Below are 22,369 nucleotides of genomic sequence, written 5' to 3'. Positions count from 1 at the left end.
CTAACATTAAATTGGATCTATTGTTGTGATTTGAGACTTTGAAAAGACTGTAAAGTATTTTTGAACACACAAAATCTATAAAAATTATTATTTTTGTTAAATACCTATTAACATACGACTTGGTGATCTAGAGGTTCAGTGAGACGTTTCTCTGTGTATCTACCGACCAATCAATAAGAAAACTGAGAACTAGCCGAGGTAAAAATATAAAACTGTGTAAAAATAATAAATCCTAGACTTTGAGAGACATTTGTTAATTTGGAGTAAATGTGCGCAACCTAAATCCAGACGTTTTTTTTTCAAACTACATGTGTTCTGGAGTGCCAACATCTTTGTAGGTTTTATTATAATAACATTAACAGTAATTCTTGTGCTGGCAGAGATAGAGCTATGTATTTTAATTAATTCAATTTATGATTTTGGATTCCTTTTGTTCCCTAGAATAAAAAAAATATGTGTGAGCTAAATTTTAATGTTTGAGAGTAATTTGTTTTTATAATAATAGAAATACCCATGTCCTATGGTATTATCACACACTCAAGCTTAATAAGGGAAGTATCCTGGCGCCCACAAATAGTAATAATATTCAGCACAATAAATAATGACAATACACCAGTAAAAGCAAAAGTAGTGGAGAAACATATTTACCAGTTTCATATTAACAGGTAACAACGGACTATAATAATAAAAAGGAGTCAGAGAGAAAGAAGGGACAGTGGCTATAAACCTCGACAATTTATTATATAACTGTAATCTTTCAAAGTATTTCGCTGTTTTAAGAGTAACAAACTGTGTCAAATCACGTTCCTTTTTGATGTGTAAACATTTTAGCTCTCGGTATATGGCATTTGATAGAGTAAGTTCGTGAATGGAATGGAAGATGATTGTGTTAACACAGTGCTGATCTGTGGAAGTATCGGAAATTTCTATGGTGGACCTGCGTAATTCATACGAGTATATTGCTTTCGTAAACAACGCTGAATTTACACTGCGCATGATTATTTAAAAATAAAACTTTTTAGTTGTAACAATTCATTAGTACTTTCTGTTATCAATTATAATCTTAAAAATAAATAATGACAACTTAAAAAGTACGTTAGAATCTTGGCATTAGAACCGTTAGTTAACATTGAAATGTAGAGATAGCAGACAGTTCATCGTACTGTAGTCACACAACAAATTGTTAGCCTATATATATTCGACATTATGAATATAAAAGAATTTTGTGATGAAATTTTTAGTGTTAAATCTTAAATTTTTAATCAGCTCCATAAGGTTAAGATTTGTTTGTAGGAAGTATTTACAGACTAATTACTGTTGTTTAAGCAAAAAAGAATATTCATACATATAATTAGTGTTAAAATTAGTATTTCAAAACGTTTCAGGTAAATATTTTAGTAATGCCGTAGAAATATATCTTCTATCGTGTACCCTTAAGTATATACCTTTTTTTATAAATAAATAGTATCAGCTTGTAAAACAGAATTATAAGTCGATTTTAAAAGGGGAAAATTGTTTACAGTTTTCCTTTAAATTGAATACTGTACAAGATGAGACCACTTAAATGTTTTGGTGGTATTTGGGATATGTTTAAGTTATATATAGGTACAGTTATAGCGTAATATAGATATTGATGGTTTTATGTTTAACAACTCTGAGTTAGTACATATTTATCAATTAAGGACTCAACACCCCATAATAAAGACCTTTTAAGGCCTATGGCCAAGTGAGGAGCTCGATTTTGAACGTTTAGAGTGTTAGTGTGTCCTTGGTGTTTTATAGCAGTGTTGGTGTTTTTTATGTGAAAACATTTGATTCCTCGGTGGATGGCATTTGGCAACAGTGAATTCGTGAATGGAAAGGAAGTCAAATGGAATGTAAACGTGCAACGAAGGTGCTCCATCTGTGGCGGATGGCGCGAACCAAAGTTCACAAAGACAAAGGTAAAAGTTATATTATTAACTATTTAATGTATTTTAACACGATGGGCACTATTTAAATAAAATGCATTGTTTAAAATCAAATCAAAAGCAGGGTTTAGTATTTTTCCAAATATTTTTCACTTTTATCGGAGCCGTTTCATTATTTAGTTATTAACTTTCAATCTGCAAATCGAATGTATCGCTAGTCTACGTAATTGATCCGGCAGTGAATTCTATCGACGAATGCGAAAGCTATGTGTGATTCGAATAAAAAAAAAGAATTTAAAAGAACGATTTTTGTATAGTATTTAACACTCTCGTTATTGTCAAAAAAAAATCTATGAAAAGTTCGTGTCAGAGATTCGTATTAAAAGTTCATTTGCAACATGAGAACACATGAATTTGTTCGTTACCGAGGTTAGATGTTTACACATCACTGGCGAGTACTGAAACGATCGCTCACATTTTTTTTTTTTTACAATTTTTTGTTTTGTAACTATTTTGTGAAATTTTGACTAGTATGTACTCTACAAGAGATCCACAGAACAATCATTATCGTTCATGTTTGCGTGAACATATTGCTAAATTCGCCGTCCTACTGCAGTCTCTGAGCCCCGCATACCAACGACCACCTTCGCTGTCGGACTGGGTCACCGCTCCTGCTGTTCCCGGGCTGGCGGTCTGTGGCGCGGCTGTGTGCAGTGCAGCGAGTAAATCACCTGTCTCGGGGATTTCCGGGAACCCTGGCATGGCATGGATACTGTCAAACACCTACTTTATCCCTGCCATAGTCTGAAATGTATAGCAACTTACCCTGCTCCATCGCACAGCTTTCCCAAGTACCCGACTCTGTTGTACTGGTTTCTCCGTGCCCTTCATCAAGACCCTTCTTACTTGGGTGCAGCCCTGCCTTACGCCTGCGATGCATGCGAACTCCTCGCATCCTAAGCCACGACCTCGAGCATATAGGACTTGTCTTGAAACGCACTCGATCTCAAACTGAACTTACCTGAAGGGCCACAGAACACGGAAGGGACTCGCGCTGGCGTAGCTGAGTGGCCACGCCTTCCCTGAGGAGTCGCTTCTGCGCCGTCCGAGTTCCAGTCCCTACCCGCCTGTCGCCGGCAGAGTTACAACTTATCAGACATTGCAATTGACAATAGAGCTCCCTACGAACTTAGGATACTGGTACCTCACACAAACTTTGTTATTTGTAGACCTATTACAATGAACATTACAAAATTATACAACACAGTAGACGTATATTAATTATTTAAAAAAAACTCTTGTATATGATGAAACTACAGATAAAGCCCAGACAATGTGGTGCAACTATAAGCTAAACTTTCTTTCATTATGACATTGCAAAATTTTATCTGTGATGAAATACTAATTGGCATGGCTCGAAGTAAGTGGTTAAGTAAGTCTCGACTTTGAACTAACACGCCGTTACGCCAGAGAAGTACTGGGATATCCCGACCGACGCAGTTCCTTCGGTCCACATGCGGGTGTGCGCGACACTTCGTTGCGAGTCCAGTTTACTGATCAGGTAAGCTAGTACATTTTATTACAGCTTTCTAGCTGTTCACTTTTAAGTATGTCGGGAAGCGAAAAGGGAAGATGAAGGATTCGTGTCGCATTGTTCAGCAGAGGATGTTTGCGACGAGACCTTCTAGATCATATCGTGATGCGTACCACGCGCAACGGACGTAGTCTTAACTAACCGTGTCCTTCCTAGACCTGGGACGAACCCCACTCCATCACTCCAGATTACGTCTTTAAGAATCCGCAGTTACACGTGATATCAACATATTTTTTTTTTAAATTAATAGTTAGTTACACGACCATTAAAAATAATTTTGTTTACCATATAAAACCATATAAGAATAGCTCAAATCTATGTTTATTTTATTTTTATTTGCCACCATATTGAATCAAGTCTTGATTGTCATCGCTATTGCGAACAGAAACAGGGCCTCGTAAGAATTGATAAAAGTTAATTGTTAGCCTTGTCTAAAAGATGGAAGTTTCTTGTTTATTCTGATAAAAAGATAACTTACATACAATGCATAAAAATATATTAAATAATTTTTGGAACCCTAAGTCAAATTACCTTGACTCGAGTGAAAATAGTGAATATATTCAGTATTTTTCATGACCTTTTAAGGTGATTTTGGGTTGGAATCACAGGAACAAAATATCTGTGTAACCAATAATTACGGCTTATTTCCAGCTGTTTTGAGTTTAAATATAGGTTCACTCTTTCCTGCTTGTTTCCGCATCAAATTTTCCAACTTATTTCAAGGACAAATATCTGAAAATATGGAACATATAAAAATTTACTGTTCGTGCAAAAAAAATACTACTACTAACGCTGAGCAAAGTCTGCAAGTAACATTTTGTGGTTCAAACTGGTTGAAATGTTAGAGTTTTGAAACATGTAAAATGATAAATATGTGAGCACATATATTTGAACAGTTGTTTAAGTTTACAGATTATTTTAAAAAACGTTTTTGACATTTAAATTAAAGTAAACTGCTGGAGAAGGGTACAAGTTGTGGCACGAGCTGCCTTTCCTAAGTGCACGGTTATTTTCTTGAAATATCCCATTGTATGATAAGCCCTTAGTTCAGGCCAGAGTTTAAATATAAACTGGATTTTTTTATCGTAAAAACTTAATTAATTACTTAATTTATTATTTGTCAAAGCAATTATAAATAATATGGCATCGTTAATAATAGGAGCGTGGTTGTTATGAGATGCACAATAGGACAATAAAAACCCATTAATCATTATTAGTGATGCCCCTTGGTCTCCTAAGATGTATTACTGCATATGTCACCCAGCCATTAAACCACATAATTTAACTAGTTAAATTATAATTCACTAATTGCTGTAAGGGGTGATATGTGCTGCCTGAACAGTGAGAAAGAAAGATAAGTAGATGACTGGTAGAAAAGAACAGCCAATAGGCACGCCGTAGTGCCGGAGAGGGACCTCTTGATGACGTCTCGCGCCTGAAAGCAGGCCTGTAGTCCAGAGGTTGAAGGTTCCGGTCCTTGCACCCCTTCTGACACTGCCCCACCCCCTTATCAATCACGGGCATCACGTCATCCCATCACTAATTAATATTTCGGCTCCTGACTCCTGCGCCTGTCCTCAGGTGTAGCACAGTGCTTAATTTAACCATCATAAAGCATTTATCGTAGAGACTGGCAGCATAAAAGTGCTCAGGAACTGGAAGAAATTGTCAGAAATCGGAGCGGCATATAAAGTACAACAAACACCAAGGCAGGTGAAAGTGTGTGACAAGATTGTCCGGCACTCAGCAGATATAAAGGAAGACTTAATCAAAATGCTTCAACAACCTGCTCCACAAACTAAAAAAATTTTAAGGTGAAGGCAATTATAAAACAACAAATTTCTTCAAGAGGGGTTTCTTTCAGGGATTTATATACCAAGAAATGACAGCAAATATAGAGATAAAAAGTGGCAAGGAAGTCTATAAATTAATTATTGGAAAGGAATTCCAGTTAAGTAAATTGATATGTCCTCAAAGACAGTGGGTGTCAGGTCTGGGCTGCAGTATTGCCGAGATCTTAGTTGAGATAATGGCAATGCAGATAAGACCCACTAGTGTGATGTGTGTGTATCGTAGGTTGCAGGCCATAACAGCAGCATGTCTGGCATCTGGTGCGGCAGAGGCGACAATGCGCGCAAGTTCGCGAAGAGGCCGGCTGTGATCTGCTACAACAGCCCGGAGGCAGCGCGAGTGAACAAGCAGCTGTACGACTCGCTGCGACACGAGGCGCTGCTGGGCGAGATGGTGCAGGACCTCACGGTGCCCAAGAGGTCTGCCAGGACCTGGACCGTGCGTCGAGGCGAGCTGTGCAGGATCTCTGTGGTGGAGGGCTCCCAGGTACACAGCCTGCTCACATACTCAGGCACACATGCAGGACCTCACGGTGCCCAAGAGGTCTGCCAGGACCTGGACCGTGCGTCGAGGCGAGCTGTGCAGGATCTCTGTGGTGGAGGGCTCCCAGGTACACAGCCTGCTCACATACTCAGGCACACATGCAGGACCTCACGGTGCCCAAGAGGTCTGCCAGGACCTGGACCGTGCGTCGAGGCGAGCTGTGCAGGATCTCTGTGGTGGAGGGCTCCCAGGTACACAGCCTGCTCACATACTCAGGCACACATGCAGGACCTCACGGTGCCCAAGAGGTCTGCCAGGACCTGGACAGTGCGTCGAGGCGAGCTGTGCAGGATCTCTGTGGTGGAGGGCTCCCAGATACACAGCCTGCTCACATACTCAGGCACACATGCAGGACCTCACGATGCCCAAGAGGTCTGCCAGGACCTGGACCGTGCGTCGAGGCGAGCTGTGCAGGATCTCTGTGGTAGAGGGCTCCCAGGTACACAGCCTGCTCACATACTCAGGCACACATGCAGGACCTCACGGTGCCCAAGAGGTCTGCCAGGACCTGGACCGTGCGTCGAGGTGAGCTGTGCAGGATCTCTGTGGTGGAGGGCTCCCAGGTACACAGCCTGCTCACATACTCAGGCACACATGCAGGACCTCACTGTGCCCAAGAGGTCTGCCAGGACCTGGACAGTGCGTCGAGGCGAGCTGTGCAGGATCTCTGTGGTGGAGGGCTCCCAGATACACAGCCTGCTCACATACTCAGGCACACATGCAGGACCTCACGATGCCCAAGAGGTCTGCCAGGACCTGGACCGTGCGTCGAGGCGAGCTGTGCAGGATCTCTGTGGTGGAGGGCTCCCAGGTACACAGCCTGCTCACATACTCAGGCACACATGCAGGACCTCACGGTGCCCAAGAGGTTTGCCAGGACCTGGACCGTGCGTCGAGGCGAGCTGTGCAGGATCTCTGTGGTGGAGGGCTCCCAGGTACACAGCCTGCTCACATACTCAGGCACACATGCAGGACCTCACGGTGCCCAAGAGGTCTGCCAGGACCTGGACCGTGCGTCGAGGCGAGCTGTGCAGGATCTCTGTGGTGGAGGGCTCCCAGGTACACAGCCTGCTCACATACTCAGGCACACATGCAGGACCTCACTGTGCCCAAGAGGTCTGCCAGGACTTGGACCGTGCGTCGAGGCGAGCTGTGCAGGATCTCTGTGGTGGAGGGCTCCCAGGTACACAGCCTGCTCACATACTCAGGCACACATGCAGGACCTCACGGTGCCCAAGAGGTTTGCCAGGACCTGGACCGTGCATCGAGGCGAGCTGTGCAGGATCTCTGTGGTGGAGGGCTCCCAGGTACACAGCCTGCTCACATACTCAGGCACACATGCAGAACCTCACGGTGCCCAAGAGGTTTGCCAGGACCTGGACCGTGCGTCGAGGCGAGCTGTGCAGGATCTCTGTGGTGGAGGGCTCCCAGGTACACAGCCTGCTCACATACTCAGGCACACATGCAGGACCTCACTGTGCCCAAGAGATCTGCCAGGACTTGGACCGTGCGTCGAGGCGAGCTGTGCAGGATCTCTGTGGTGGAGGGCTCCCAGGTACACAGCCTGCTCACATACTCAGGCACACATGCAGGACCTCACGGTGCCCAAGAGGTCTGCCAGGACCTGGACCGTGCGTCGAGGCGAGCTGTGCAGGATCTCTGTGGTGGAGGGCTCCCAGGTACACAGCCTGCTCACATACTCAGGCACACATGCAGGACCTCACTGTGCCCAAGAGGTCTGCCAGGTCTTGGACCGTGCGTCGAGGCGAGCTGTGCAGGATCTCTGTGGTGGAGGGCTCCCAGGTACACAGCCTGCTCACATACTCAGGCACACATGCAGGACCTCACGGTGCCCAAGAGGTCTGCCAGGACCTGGACCGTGCGTCGAGGCGAGCTGTGCATGATCTCTGAGGTGGAGGGCTCCCAGGTACGCAGCCTGCTCACATATTCAGGCACGCATGAAGTATCTCACGGTGGCTGAGCACCGGTTCTTATACTCAAACTCTTCTCTAACATTGATGTGGAATTTATAAAATTAATTTTTAATATATTTATTTGTTCATCACGAACATTTTATTGTATATAATTATTTCTTAATTTTATATGGTCATTTAATATTTTTATACATTTTATAAAATTAATAATCCTTTAATTTTCTTACATATATGAAGATGTAATGTTTGGAAAGTATTTTCTTTTTTCAGTCAAAATTAAACTTATTTTCATTATAAAATACACTAATATATGTAATATCTGTTGAAACTTTAAATTCATTATAATATTTAAGTATATTTTTAGGCGATTTTAAACTAGCATGATGGTTAATTGTTTCCGGAGTAATTATTTTGTTCTTTCAATATGTTGATAGGACAATAAATAGGTCGAGCTTAATGGATAGACGACATTTAGGTCATTAGATAGTATGAAAGCTGAAGAGGTGCTAATGAAGCATAGATGGAATGAATGTATGGGGGGAATGAAAGTGCGCCGAGAAAACCCACATGTGACAGCAAAGTATACCGCATTTCCTACTTGTGAAGACTCCGAGTTGAATCTCACAGCGACTCAAGCCCTGCTGGCCTTGGCGGGAGACGATTGATCTGGCCACTCTTACAGTGGCACCTTTGTGTGAAATGTGATATGTTAAGTTGTAGTAAATATTATACTGCTAGTGAATAAAGAGCAAATGCAAACCAAGACTACGAGCTTCATAACTCCCCATGAGGGGCTTCAGTACAATGTCTAGCTTATATCACTATTAACCTAGTGCTAATAAGAGATAATGATAATAATGATCGGACCAAAAGCTGGTGTTGAGTAGTTGGCAATGGCATGGGTAGGGCATACAAGGCAACATGGAGCTGCAGTGACTTGCCATCATCTTCGTCAGCATGGTGGTGAAGGGAGAACACAACAGGCAGTGCTGGGCCCTGGAAGGGTATAAAACCCGTGATCCATGACTCAGCCTCATAGCCAGGACCGAACTAACCACTGACCCAGAAGCTTGGACCTTTAGAAAGATCATTCAAACAAAGTTCATATCAGCAGCACAACAAACAGCAGGCACATTGCTGTCATTCTACTGCTGAAACAGAACTTACCCTTTAGTAAAGTTCAAACGATTGAAAAATAAAGCTATGGCAGAAAATTTATTTTCACATTATATATACCTATATATATATATATTTATATATATATATATATATATATATTAATATATATATATACACTAAAATAGGCATGTTATAAAGCTGAATAAAATAAGAACATTTGTTTGAGAACTTTTATAAGAACTTTTATTTGCACTCATTAATTCAAATATGTTTATTACTTTTGTAGTGTCGAGCACGCCGTATTTATTTTTACAAGTACAAAAATAAAGGTATAGCGGCGGCGGGGATTTTGATCCGTCAACCTTAGGATTGGTAGTCGTATCGTATCGTATCGGACAATTTTATTGGTCACAATATTTGCACTTTACATCGTTTGGTACATGGTGAAGAAGACACCCCAACACACTGTGCTCTTTTGTCTAGTTTTAAAATTATTTAAGGGTTTACATGTTATTTACATTATGCGTATGTTTGAATTTATTTACAGAAGGAAAATTTTTTAAAAACCCCCAGTCTTGGTTATGAAAATCTTAGCTCTTTGTCTTTGTTTGTTATATATTACAGACTTTCACTGGTTGTGAAAGTCTGTGACTCTTTTTTTATGAAAATTCAGAAGTTGAAAGCTTGAAATAGTTAGTCTGACAGTAAATTTGGTAAACATTTGATTTGTTGATTTCAGGTTGGAGATGCCAACTTCTGGAATCTGCACAACCCAAAAGAAAGATTTTACTCAGGTAAGACAACCATAATAACCGATAAAATTTTATTAGAGGTTGCAATCAATACAACGAGATGTTACATATGTATGTGCCATTGTCCGAAAACTAAAAACCATATTGAAAATTCTTCGACGCAGTCAACACTTCGACTTGCTGTGAGTGTAATCCAGGTTCTATTCCAGGTGGGTCCTCCAAGAGATGTAAGGAACATGCTGGATGTTGCTGTGCACTTTTCAGAGGCATTACTATTCTCGAAACGTTGACGAGTCCAGAAGCGGGGCAGAAGACGCCATCAGTGTCGCTTGGTGCAGGGAATCCGCGAGTCTCAACCACCCAGGCCTAGGTGGGACTCCAGCGGAACTCGCCGTAGACCGAAGTGCCGAGGCAGGCAATCCAGAGCGGCAATCATCGTAGATGAGGGATCACCTCTGATGGGCTCTGGAGCATCCGAGCGCTCACAGGAGCGCGAAGGCGTTCAAACTGGAGACTGCCGGCGCTCAACAGGGCACCTCAACAGGGGGCCTGCATCCGGGCGCCGCGAAGGAGCCATGCCATCAGGCAAGAAGTCGAAGCGAAGATTGCTCTCAGGGGGACACGTCCCGGCGGGGGGAGGCGAAGACGACGACGACGCCCCGAAAAGACGTCTCTCCTCGAGGCGAAGAAGCAGGCTGGTGAAGATAGTAGAGATGCGGGGCCAGCAGAGCGAGGGCAGGGGAGAAGAGGATGGCGCGCCAAACTAAAAAGGGGAAAAAAAAAAAAGGGAGAGCCGCAACAGCAAACACAACAAACAAACAACACTGAAACTTAATAATAAAACAGTTATCTAAACGCAAGCTTAATAAACACTCTCAAGTAATAATAGCAAAATACTTTAACTCACAAAGGCCTTGACTTGACTCACATGAGCCTTCTTAAACTTATGTTTAAACTTACATGACTTAAGTAACAAGGTATTAGCGGCCAAAATCCTATGCACACTATAAGGTCCTTCATAGGGAGGCAAAAGTTTCACATTTAATTTACTGGCCAAAGAAGGGAGGGTGAAGCTGCGACAGAGAACAAGGTCTCCGACTTTGTAACCATGAGGGGATCTGGATTTGTTATAAGATTCAGTGACAGCCTGACGGGCCTTACGTAAATTGCAAGCTACCGAGTCGAGCACACTGTCAAGGCCCGAGGCATCGAGGGCGGAGTCAAGAGGGGGAAGGCCCCACTGGTTAAGTAAGGGATGAGTGAGCTCACGCCCAAGGAAGGGAAGAGAGGGAGGAAATCCAGAGGAGGAATGAGTAGCAGAGTTCAAACCCACGTTAATATAATCCAAATAGGAATCCCAAAGAGTTTGGTCAGAACGATAGAAGGATATTAGGATGCTCTTCAAAACCTTATTTACTCGTTCGACCATGTTACCCTGAGGAAAGTAAGCAGAGCTATAGATGGGTTTCACAGCCCATTCAAAAAGAAAATCACTGTAAACAGAAGATCTGAAATAAGGAGCATTGTCAGAAACCATGATACAAGGGGGACCAAACAATTTAAACACCTGTTCTCTAAGAACTCTAACGATCGTAGCAGCCTTCATGTTTTTGAGAGGAAGGAGAATGACAAATTTCGAAAAAATGTCCAGAACCACTAGTAAACAGATATTTCCCTTTTTGGACCGGGTAAGAGGCCCAAATATGTCGATATGTAAAGCGTGCCAAGGAGCAACAGGAGGATCGGCGGCATAGAGCCCTACCTTGGAGTTGTGAGGGGGCTTTGATACTTGACAGTCTACACAAGAGCGAACATAGCTACGAACATCGCTCAGTAACTCGGGCCAGAATAAATGCGCGGAAATCCTGCGCTGGGTTTTCTCAATACCCAAATGGCCACCGAGAAGTGAAGAATGAAAATAAGCCAATACCATGGCCCTTAAGGCGGCTGGAACGACTGCCTTGCGAGCTCTACCTAAAGTTCCAGTAAAGTAAAGTAAACCCTGTTCTTCAATATAAGGCACAGGCCTTTTGTGATGAAGATCTCTACGAATCTCCTGGCAAAAAGGGTCATTGCTCTGACATTCTCTAATATTTAAGTATAACTCTGGAAAAATTTTACAAACAGAGAGGAATTCAGTTCGCTCAGAATAGTCCTCATCAACAGGCTCAAACTCATCAGTACAAAACATACGGGAAAGAGAATCAGCAATAATGTTTTCTCTACCTGGTATGTGATGAATGGAAAATCGGAACCGCGACAACCGAAGGATCCAGCGACCCAACTTACCCAGCTGGTGTGGGTGGTTAAATAGCCAACTAAGGGCTTGGTTGTCGGTAAATAAGTCAAAATCGTTAGCATCCAAATAATTTTCGAATTTTTCAAGAGCAAAGAGGCACCCAAGGGCCTCCTTCTCGTACACACCCAGGCGCTGCTCAGATTCCGAAAGAGAACGGCTTGCAAAGGCGATGGGTCTGATCTTACCCTCTTCCAAATGACCTAAAACTGTTCCAAGGGCGATAGAAGAGGCGTCAACCTGAACTGCGAAGCGTCTACTGAAATCGGGTAAAATAAGAACTGGAGGAGAAGCCATACAAGTCTTCAAGGCCTGGAAAGATTTTTCTTGTTCAGGACCCCACTCAAAAGCTACATTCTTTTTTCGAAGGTGATTTAAAGGAGCACTTAGAGAAGCAAAATTATGAATAAATCTGGAAAAGTAACCCAGCATGCCTAAAAAACGCTGAACTCCCTTAATGTTGATAGGCTTAGGAAACTGTACAATGGGTGCAATTTTATCTGGATCCATGAGGAGGGTTCCCTGAGAAATGACATAGCCAAGGAATTTTACTGACGTCTTTGCCAAAATGACCTTATTAGGGTTAACAGTCAGATGAGCAGCTCGTAAACGAGTAAGAACTTCTGTTAAGTGGGCAATGTGATCGTCAAGAGTATCGCTATACACAATAATATCATCGACATAATTAAACACAAATTTATACTTAAGGTCCTTTAGTACATGGTCCAAAACACGACTCATGGCCTGACTGCCAAAATTAACCCCCATGGGTATGCGATTAAATTCAAAATGGCCAAACGGGGTGAAAAAGGCGGTATATTTACGACAAGAAGGATCCAGGAGGCATTGAGGGAAGCTTTGATTTAAATCAATAATTGAAAACACCTTGGCCTTGCCTAAGTGCTGCAAGGCACTTTCTACAGTAGGGAGGGTATAAACATCCTCCATGGCTATTTTACGATTCAAGGGAATGTAGTTGTGAACCATTCGCCAATTAACCCCGTCCTTCTTACGCACTAGGAAGGTGGGAGTGCTAAAATCAGAAGTGGAAGGAGAAATAACGCCAGCAGACAAGAGCTTATCTACGATATCATGCATGGCCTGAAGTTAAGGAGGGGAAACCTTGTGATATTTACTGCGAACCGGAGATTCATCCTTCAAGTAAAACTTGTAGGGCAAAATGTCGCAGCGTCCGATTTTAGGAGAAATGACATCGGAAAATCTATGCACAAGGTTGGCAACGGCTTGCTTCTGTAGAGAGTCGTTACTATCACGACATTCAAAAATGACAGGCTTAGAAGAGTCGAAAGTTAAAGGGATTTTGACAGTAGGTGCGAATCCAAAAGAAAGCTCATGAAGACCAAAATTTAAAACTGCTTTAGTCTTGCCCAAAAAATCTAAACCCAAAATAAATTCAGGGTGTAAATCAGAAATAACAGCGAATTTCCAGTTCCAGGAAAAATGTTTAATCTTTAAATGTAAAGTGACTGACTTGTTAGATCGAATGCATTCACCATTTGCAACACAAATATTAACTGGATCATTGCAATACACATGTGAAGCAATAGTAGGAAACATTTTAATTAAATTCTGCAAAAAACCTTCGCTAATAACCGAATGGGTGGCGCCAGTGTCAACTAGAGCCGGAAAAGAATGCTCCTGAATATGAATTGGAAGAAAATGCAAATAGACTGGCACAGAGGATTTTTTAATAAACCGACAGAAACGACCTCTCTTACGTCCCGTCAGACGGAGTTTCCCGGACACTTAGCCCGGTAATGCCCTGTTCCCTTACAGGAAAAACATTTCCGGTCATTGTGCGGTATGAATGGCTGACCGCAGTCTTTAGAAATATGTCCAAAAATGCAACAGTTTGCACAGCGAGTGCGTACATTTCTTTGATCGCACTGTACATGACCTGTGGCTTTAAGAGCGGAGGCGGCAGCAAGGTGGGCGGGAGCACTTACACGAGGCGAGGAGAATGCGCCCGCTGCCGGCGCGCTAATGCGTTCAGTGTTGTGTGACTGAGTGTGTTGCCGGAATGCACCCCGACTAGGGTTTAAGGGGCGATAAGAATGACATGCCTTATCATTTGCCTCTGAGCGAAATGTGGGTAACGAGCGAACCTCGCACTTACAGTCGCGAGGTTGCCACTTACTATCAGTGTCACGACGCGATGGAAATTTCGTCTCGTATTTAGAGACGGCTAACAAACGGGCCTCTATTTCACTGCCCCAGGCTCGTAAAGAATCAAGGGTGGAAGGAGGAGTTAACATGCTAGCAAGACTGAGAACACGAGGGGCAAAGTTACCTAAGACAAGCTGAACTAATTCCGCCTCGGGGGTATCAAGTTCCAACACATCCGCGTACGAAAGTACCGAATCAATGTACTGAGTCACCGACTCATCGGGGCGCTGAAAGCGAAAGACTAAGTCTCTCTTGCAGGCGTCCAACACCCGGGGGGGGGCAAACTCCCCTCAGCACAGATAACTTAAATGTGTGAAAATCCGACTTTTGCACAATAGCCTCAGTTAGCCTATTCACAAATATACCAGAACACTTAGTTAAGAGCGCCTTCATAAACGCCTCAGAAGGAACCAGGTTCAGCTTAATGAGGCGCTCAGCCTCATGAAAAAATTCAAGAACACGCTTAGGCTCACCGCTGTCAAGAGCGGGCATACACTTCAAAGAGGAAAAGAACAACTTTTGAGAAAAGGAATGAGTGGGAGCAGGACTTACTTCCAGTGAGGCTTCCACCTCGCCCCTTACAGGTGTGACGTCACTGCTGTCACGCATAAACTGAACGAGTCGGGCACGCAAGGTCGTGACAGTGTCGCCCGACTCGGCAGGCAGTTGATTTTCTTCACAGTACCGGACAAGTTCATCCCGGTGCAGCTGATAGATCCATGTAACTCCAGGGCGGCTCATGGTAACAGAGAACAAACAACAAAGTAACAACTGCCGAAGCAGAGTTGCGCAGACGTTGAAGCTAGGTGGAAGTGGGAGATCGATGTAACTTCAACAGGTTAAGTGGGAACCAATGGTGTACCATTCCAGTATGATACAACAGCAGTTGTAAAAATGTTGTTATATTAGAAAAAAAATGAAAGTAAAAAAAATATATTTTATTCATTAAACAAAAATGATAATATATTAAGGTACAAATAGATATAACAAATGTGCAGGCAACACACATTAATCGTTGTGGTTTTTTACAAACATGAGTATAAAACAGATGCTTGAAAAGAGAGCATCATGAACAATTTGCGCAATGAAATATGCGCCTGACGTAACACGTATTTAAGTACTGCGCATAAGGAAAATTCTCTTAATTAATGTACATTTAAAAGACCTTAGCAGGCAGACAAAAATCATATAAAAGTCTCACGCTATCAAACATTATCAAACAATTAAGTATAAATATTAAGGCTTTAAATTATGCATTAAGTTTACTTGCAACATAAGCTTTCATGGCAAATTTAAATGGGAATCGCGAACCCCAGCTAAAAGACATTAAATCAAAAAAAATTACGACAGGGAGGAAGCCCAATGCGCAAAACAAATAATCAAGCAAACACTCATGTAAATTAAGGTCGGTGATAAATGGAACATCCAACAAAATTAGGTACAAGACCCATCTAGACCACTCAATCAAGAGCAGAAGGCTCGTAAGAAAGAAGTAAACAGACCATTAATGCACGCGGAAATTACAAGGCAGAGATCCATAGTGGATTTAAAGCGAAGCTTCTAACATAACTAATCAACCATGAGCATGAGTAGCGCGGCCTCCTCCCAGCGGACTGCCTACGAGCGAGAGTGACTGAAGACAGTGCCGGCCTAAGCAAACTCGCGGCCTTATATACAGGCGAACTGTCTTCCGAGAACAATAGAGAAAAGCGGCGGAGGGGAAGGTTCGAGAAACGAGGAGAAGGGAAGACGGGAAGCCTCGGGAAAGGAGGGGAAGTGCGGAGGGGAAGGCTGGGGCAAGGTGGAGAAGGGGAAAGGATGGAGGGGAAGGGAGCGCTCTGCTAGCCCGGGAGGCGGCAACTGCTACAACCTTGTACGATAAAAGAGAAATAAGTGAAGGATCATTATTACTCATGAAAACACTTTAATCTTATGTTATTTTCAAGAATGGCTTTCATCTGCGAGTCCCAAATCGTAAATTCAAAGGCCACCTAAGTTACCATTTGTATTTCACTCGTAGCATTAACACTAACAGCTATGAAATATCCATGGCTGGGTTTGTTTTGTGTACTTATTTACAACAATGCCGGAAGCTGTATAAAGGTGTGATAGTCTAGTGGTATTGAAGGCTGGGTGTATGAAGTGTGTGTAGGCTGTGAGAGAGTTGAACCTACACACTGGCCTGGGGTGAGGGCGGGAGCGGGTCTGACCCTGCGGGGAAGGTGATTGTCGCTTCAGGTGTCGGAGCTGTTGCCGGCTCTAGTATCCGAGATATGATCCAACAGGTTCACGGAATGGGTGCAAGGATGCAAATATATAGCCTCTCCGCATCAAGTGGTTGGGATGGGTAGCCTCAGCCTCTGGACATAGCTGGATCTGTATAACCTCTCTCGTTTCACGTATACGGCGTATCCATATCCACGCCCGTGGGGGCCCAAGGTCGGTAGGGCCGTGTGACTAAGAGGGCTGGGTTAAAAAATCAAAAGCGGAGAAATCCCTATTCAGTCTAAAAACCAACCTGCTTGATTTTAGTGCAAGATATTTTTGCATCCCGCATGAAAGTTCCCAGGGTTTTCCTTGTGTCCATGCAGGATTTACCTATACCCAACTTATCTATTTTTAGTCTAGAATAGTCAGTGAGGGGAGTTAGCCATGGCCCAATCATTGCCATGGCTGGCCAATCCCCCTCCTAGCACACGATGTATGCTACCTCTACTGCGTGGTTTAAACCCTGCATGGTTATAGCGTATAGACTTCGGCCTGAGATGCACTTAAGCTCCTTCCTAACAAAGACCCTTCCCAAATAGTTTTTAGTTAGGTCAGGAAAAAATAGGACATTGGTAGACAGAGATAGCTGTGTGTGTGTGTGTGTGTTACAATATGGCGGCTGTGATATCACAATCCAAGATGGCAGACCCCACAATCACAATCCTCACCCTACACTCTGGTCCAGTCACTATTTACTTCAAGCATTCCACGAAATTATATACTACTAGTTTAAGTGCCTGGCGTTGCCCGGGCTAAAAACATCATAACATAAGGAATATCCCAACCAAGTATCAAGTCTGTAGGAAACACACTTGAAAAACGGGAAATTTAAGTCTCACTGATTGCACCATTTTGGTGCATCAAGGCTAAGCATCAGCAAAACCCCTAGGCAAGACGTGACGGTCGAACTAAACGATAGAATGTTACAAATAAAGACAATGCCATCTATTGACGAAGTTCCTAACTAAGTTGTTATAAGCGCCTTTAGTCCGCTAGCAGCCTCGAGTTTCACTAAGCGGATGGATTTCCCCAAGGAAAAGAACAGAAAGTTGCCAGACATGATATGACTGTGTGGCGGACCTAGAGAAATGACACAAACTCACAGTTTAAGTGTCCATGACCAACCTCCTATGATTATCTATTATAAAATTGAATTTACCCTTTTTCACTCCCTTAGGGATGGGATTTTATAATTATACTAGTTGATTACCCGCGGATTCCCTTGCGCAAATTTACCACTGTGAAAAAAATTATATGATTTATTTCAAACATTTTTTCTTAAGAAATAGAAGCAATCAATTGTCAGGTATTTAAAATATCAAAATCATAATAAAAAAATTTGAGAATATTGTCGCGGGTTGAAATTTTGCAGGGTTGTTGAAATCAAATTTAGGGACTTAACTGGCGGGACTCTGGGCTGGCTGCTCTGTTCACTCGTCAGCGCAAGTGGCGTGACCATGTAATTGGGGCACGGGGCCGGCGCGGCGCGCTGCGGACTTGCAGAATTTTGTTTGTTTGTTTGGCCGCGCGCTGGCGCAGCCACGGGCCGCAGTTACTGGGGCGCGCTGTCGTAACAAGCCGCGCGGTGTGGCCTGCACATCGGGGTAGAGGGGGGTAGTCTTCCCAGATGTTCTAGTTAGTTGTTTAGTAAATTTGACTTCAATAACGAGCTTTTGTTATGGTAGGCGCGGCAGGGCGCGCGAATTTAAGCGCAAGTGAGTGGTGACTCGGGGCTCACTCTGGCGGAAGCTATGGCGGACGCCAGAGGCAACGAGTTACTTAGGTCGAAAAGTAGTTTGAGTTAAGCTCGGCATGTAATCGTTTCAGGCTCACTCAGGCGGAAGCTATGGCCGACGCCAGAGGTTACGAGTTACTTAGGTCGTAAAGTAATTCAAGTTAGGTCATAATGTAGTCGTCTTCAAGCTTTCGGGCGGAGGCTATGGCCCTCGTCACTAGTCGTTTAGTTCTAATTTTTAAAATGTAATGTTCGTTCGGGTTTTCAAGGGCAGGAGAGGCCCCTACGTTAGTTTTAAGTAATCGATCAAGAAAGGCTTTTCGGAAAATGTGAGTATGGACTTATCTTTGTTTTAATTTTAAGTATTAATTATGATTTGATGTATTCGTAAGGATTAGTGAAGAGTTTAGTGAAGTTCTCTCTTTCTCTCTCTTGTAAGGTCGTTCAATCGTTAAGGAAGTAAAGAAGAGTATTGTTTTAAATTGTAATCCCGCTATTTAAATGTTCGTCAAGAATGATGTTGATTATTTGACTTTAAGAATAAAATAATTTTAATTTAGTATTATGTTATTTTGCAAAATCTCCTTAGTTCAGCTCTCACCAGACATCCTGTACGGGATGACGAACCTATGATCCTAGGTACAGTAAAGTATTTTATGAAGTTAAGACTAGTTGATGCCAAGCGAGTTGTTTCTATGTAAAGAGCTACGATTCTCTCCCCCCTCTGAAAGTGAGACGTGACAGAAATGGTGGTGGCACCGGCTAGGTGCCACGTGACAGAAATGGTGGTGGCACCGGCTAGGTGCTACGTGACAGAAATGGTGGAGGCGCCGGGTAAGTTCTATTTCTGGAGAGAGAGAGGTAGATTTTTATGTTTATTATTAAGTTAGTTTCAGCTTCTGATAGCAGGTTATTAAGAGTTTACTTGAGGAGAGGATTACGGAATTTAATCTAAGTGGAGGAAGTTTGCGAGTTTTTTTTGACGTAACAGATGTTTATTTGAGTATACTTGTAAGGATAAAGTTTAGAGTGATAAGTTGTTTTAAGTCGTTGAGTTTATCAGGGATTTTTACGTGAGGAGAATACGTTATAATTTAAATGCTTATTAGAGATAATGCAAGTGGTTTAATTTAATTGAAGTTAATTTTAAGATTGTAGGTTAAGAGAATTATAATTTAAAATAAAGTTTTTTTTCGTAATTAGGAATTATTTTCAAGAGAAGTTTGTTTAGTTGTCGTGCGCGTAGGAGACGAGACGTACAAATTAAATCAGCCGAGGGAAAAGATAGACGTTAGAAAGGAATTAAAGAGAAAACGAGAGTTTATTTAAAATAGAGTTATAGAATTTATAGTGATGTTTTGTTTTAATTAGAAAAATGTTGAGAGTTGTTTCAGAACGACACGTCAGTGGACGTGGCAGAGGAAACACGTGACGGGGAGGTGCTGAGACCTAGCGGAGAACGGAGGAACCGCAAGCGAGGGTTGGCGCACCTGATGGAATTCGGTGACGTCACGGGCTCATACGGAGACGTGGACGGCCGTGGCCTTGTTTTAATCAGCTGTACGGTAACTTAGCGATAAGAAAATAGACTATTGGTTAAATAAATTTAAATTTAAGTGTGTTTTAAGAGAAGAGGAACTTTCAGTATGTAAGTAATTTATTTTAAGAAGTGTATGATGTATAGGCTAGAAGTGTTTCGTTGTAAGTTGTTTATGTTTTTGTTAGTTAAATTCTACCTTTGTTTTAAAAATAATTTTTGGGATATGTAAACAGTTATAAGGAGGTACACTATAAAATCGATAAGCATTGAGAAAAGTGGGAAGGCTAGATTTTGTGTGTAGAGGGAATTTACTCCAAGGGAACAGAGAGACAAAATTAATGTTTTCATTAGGGCGAGGGACCCTAAGGTGAGGTGTTGTGTCCCTGGGAAGTAGGGATTGTAGGGCAGACCCATAGAAGATGGGCTGACTACGGAATTAAGGGTCAGGAGAACCCCTGAGAGTTGTGAGTAGTTTGGGGCAGGAGTTCCCCATGATAGTACCGAAGTGGCTATCCTGTATGGGATAGGGTACCATTTCAATGAATTTTGTTGGTGGGGTTAGAATCCCTTGTTGTGTAGTGGGCCTATAGCAGATAGGCACTACAGTGAAATTTTTGGTTATTTTGTGAGGTAAATTCCCTGGAGGTTAAGTAAGATTGGATTCAATTAGGAAGGAGGGAAATGAGAAACATTGCTGTAGAGAGTTAGTGTACTTGCCTAATGTGAAATTGAATTTTAATAAATTAATTAATGAGAAAGTTTTTTTCTGGTCAAATAATAATGGAAGGGAATTAATTAATTTTTTTTGAGTAAGGTGTTTTAAGTAATGAAATAAAATAATGTGAAGTAAGTTTGAATAATTGGGGAGGAGTTTCTTTAAGAGTTTAGATACTTGTTTTTGAATTTATTGAGATATTCAGCCAGTGGAGTTTGAGTGTGAGAGATACAGTGAGATTTCGAGGAAATCGGTTGTTTATTAATTAGGAAGAATGAGATTTTATGATTTAGAGTCAGTAAGCAGAGTTAAATTTATGACATGATATTTGGTGACAGTTTACAGTTATTAAGGAGAAAACAGAGTAATCTATTTATTTTTATTTTTATGGTTTTAAGATAAGATTATGAAGTTTTTTTAAGTTTCTTTGGCATGTTGGAATAATTTTTTTTGATTTTAAGAATTTACAGAGAAAATTTAATTGATTTACATTAGTTTGGAGGTTTAATGTTCGATTAGCCCTAACTTGATGGTCGGATCCCAAAAGAATGCCGTAAAACCGATAGCCAATTGAGAGGAATGCGGTAGGCGCTTGTGTAGAGAGGGGTTGGGGGAAAACTCCTTGGGACTGATGGCAGATCAGGGGCCCTAAATAGTGTGTGATGCTGTAAAACCAGTGCAGGGAAAGCCTGGTATGCTTAAATTTTTGGGCACAGGTTAGGTAAACCTGGGGTTCCATGGGATTTAGTCATGTTAGCTGCTGTGAGACATTAAGATTTCCAGGCTCCATAGTAATTTCAATGTAAATTTTTGTTTTCTTAAAATAATAAATTTGTTTTTAATTTTTTTTGAGATATTTGATTTGTAACAGTGAATACAGACCCCGAGGAATAAGAGTTGTCATGCTGTGAGAGGAGAAGGTGGTAGGCCTAAAAGTGGTACAGGCACCACAGAGGTTATTTGTATTGCATAAGTTAAATATAAGGAAACTTGAGAATTTGAAATTTTGTTGTTGGGTTGTACGCCCATAAGAAGAGTATAGGCAGAATTTTTATTGTTATGAGGTGTCTAATTTAATTGAAAAGAAGAAAGTTTAAAGATGCAAGGTAACATTATTATTGTAATAATTGAAAGAGATTAAGAGGTAGAGAGAAATAGGCAGTTTTTGTTTGTAAGTACTAAAGGTTACATATAGAAATTTAGTAACTAAGAATGAATAATAAGTTAAGTCTAGTGTAAAAGTTTTTTTAAGTTTGTTAAGTTAAGAGTCATAAGTAAATTTTTTTTGAGAGAGAATGTCTTTGATAGGAAGTATTAGAAACTTATGGGAATTTTAGGGTAACATAAATAATGTAGGTAATGAATAATAAATAGATGGTAGGTCTTAAGTTAGGATTAACATTTGAAGCAGAATTTAATTAAGAAGAAGGAAAATAAATAGGCCTAATGAAAAGAACAAAAAAGGATTTTATGGTAAAGCATTTTTTTTTAAAGTAATAAACAATGAATAATAATGTTGTTTCAGGGTAATGTGTACTAATAATACAATTTTTTTTAGGACCAAAGAACAGGAATTATGTAATTTAAATTAACATGTATTTGAAACTGTTACAGATACCATAAGATGAGCTGAGCAGCAATACAGTATACAAGATTGCAAGAGTTCGAGAGACAAGATGCAAGATTTCAGAAACAAGAACCAAGACTGAAGATACAAGAGAAGAGAAAGCTGGCAGCCATGGACTTACAAGTGAAGATTTATAAGGTCATGTAAAATTTTAATTTTTGGAAGACAGCCACTGTAGTTTTTTTTGTTATAAACAGTCTTTATAGAACTTTTTAGGTTATAGTAATGTAATGGAACTAGTGAGTTGTGGTAGCTGTCAAAAAGAACTAATACCTTAAGTTTAATTTTTAAAATTAAT

At 41.6% G+C, this 22,369-nt stretch overlaps 1 protein-coding gene across 1 annotated transcript in view; it reads left to right on the top strand.

Annotated features, from left to right (window-relative positions):
* Positions 1–5,601: 5,601 nt before the first annotated feature.
* Positions 5,602–22,369, top strand: part of LOC134535694 (uncharacterized) — a 77,358-nt gene continuing 60,590 nt past the window's right edge. Inside the window, 2 exon segments of the mRNA XM_063374892.1 lie at positions 5,602–5,841; positions 9,691–9,745. Of these exon segments, the coding sequence (XP_063230962.1) occupies positions 5,602–5,841; positions 9,691–9,745 (295 nt within the window).

This window comes from Bacillus rossius, chromosome 10 (genome assembly GCF_032445375.1).
Source record: "Bacillus rossius redtenbacheri isolate Brsri chromosome 10, Brsri_v3, whole genome shotgun sequence".
Lineage (NCBI taxonomy): Eukaryota > Metazoa > Arthropoda > Insecta > Phasmatodea > Bacillidae > Bacillus > Bacillus rossius.
This window is presented reverse-complemented; position numbering and strand designations above follow the sequence as displayed.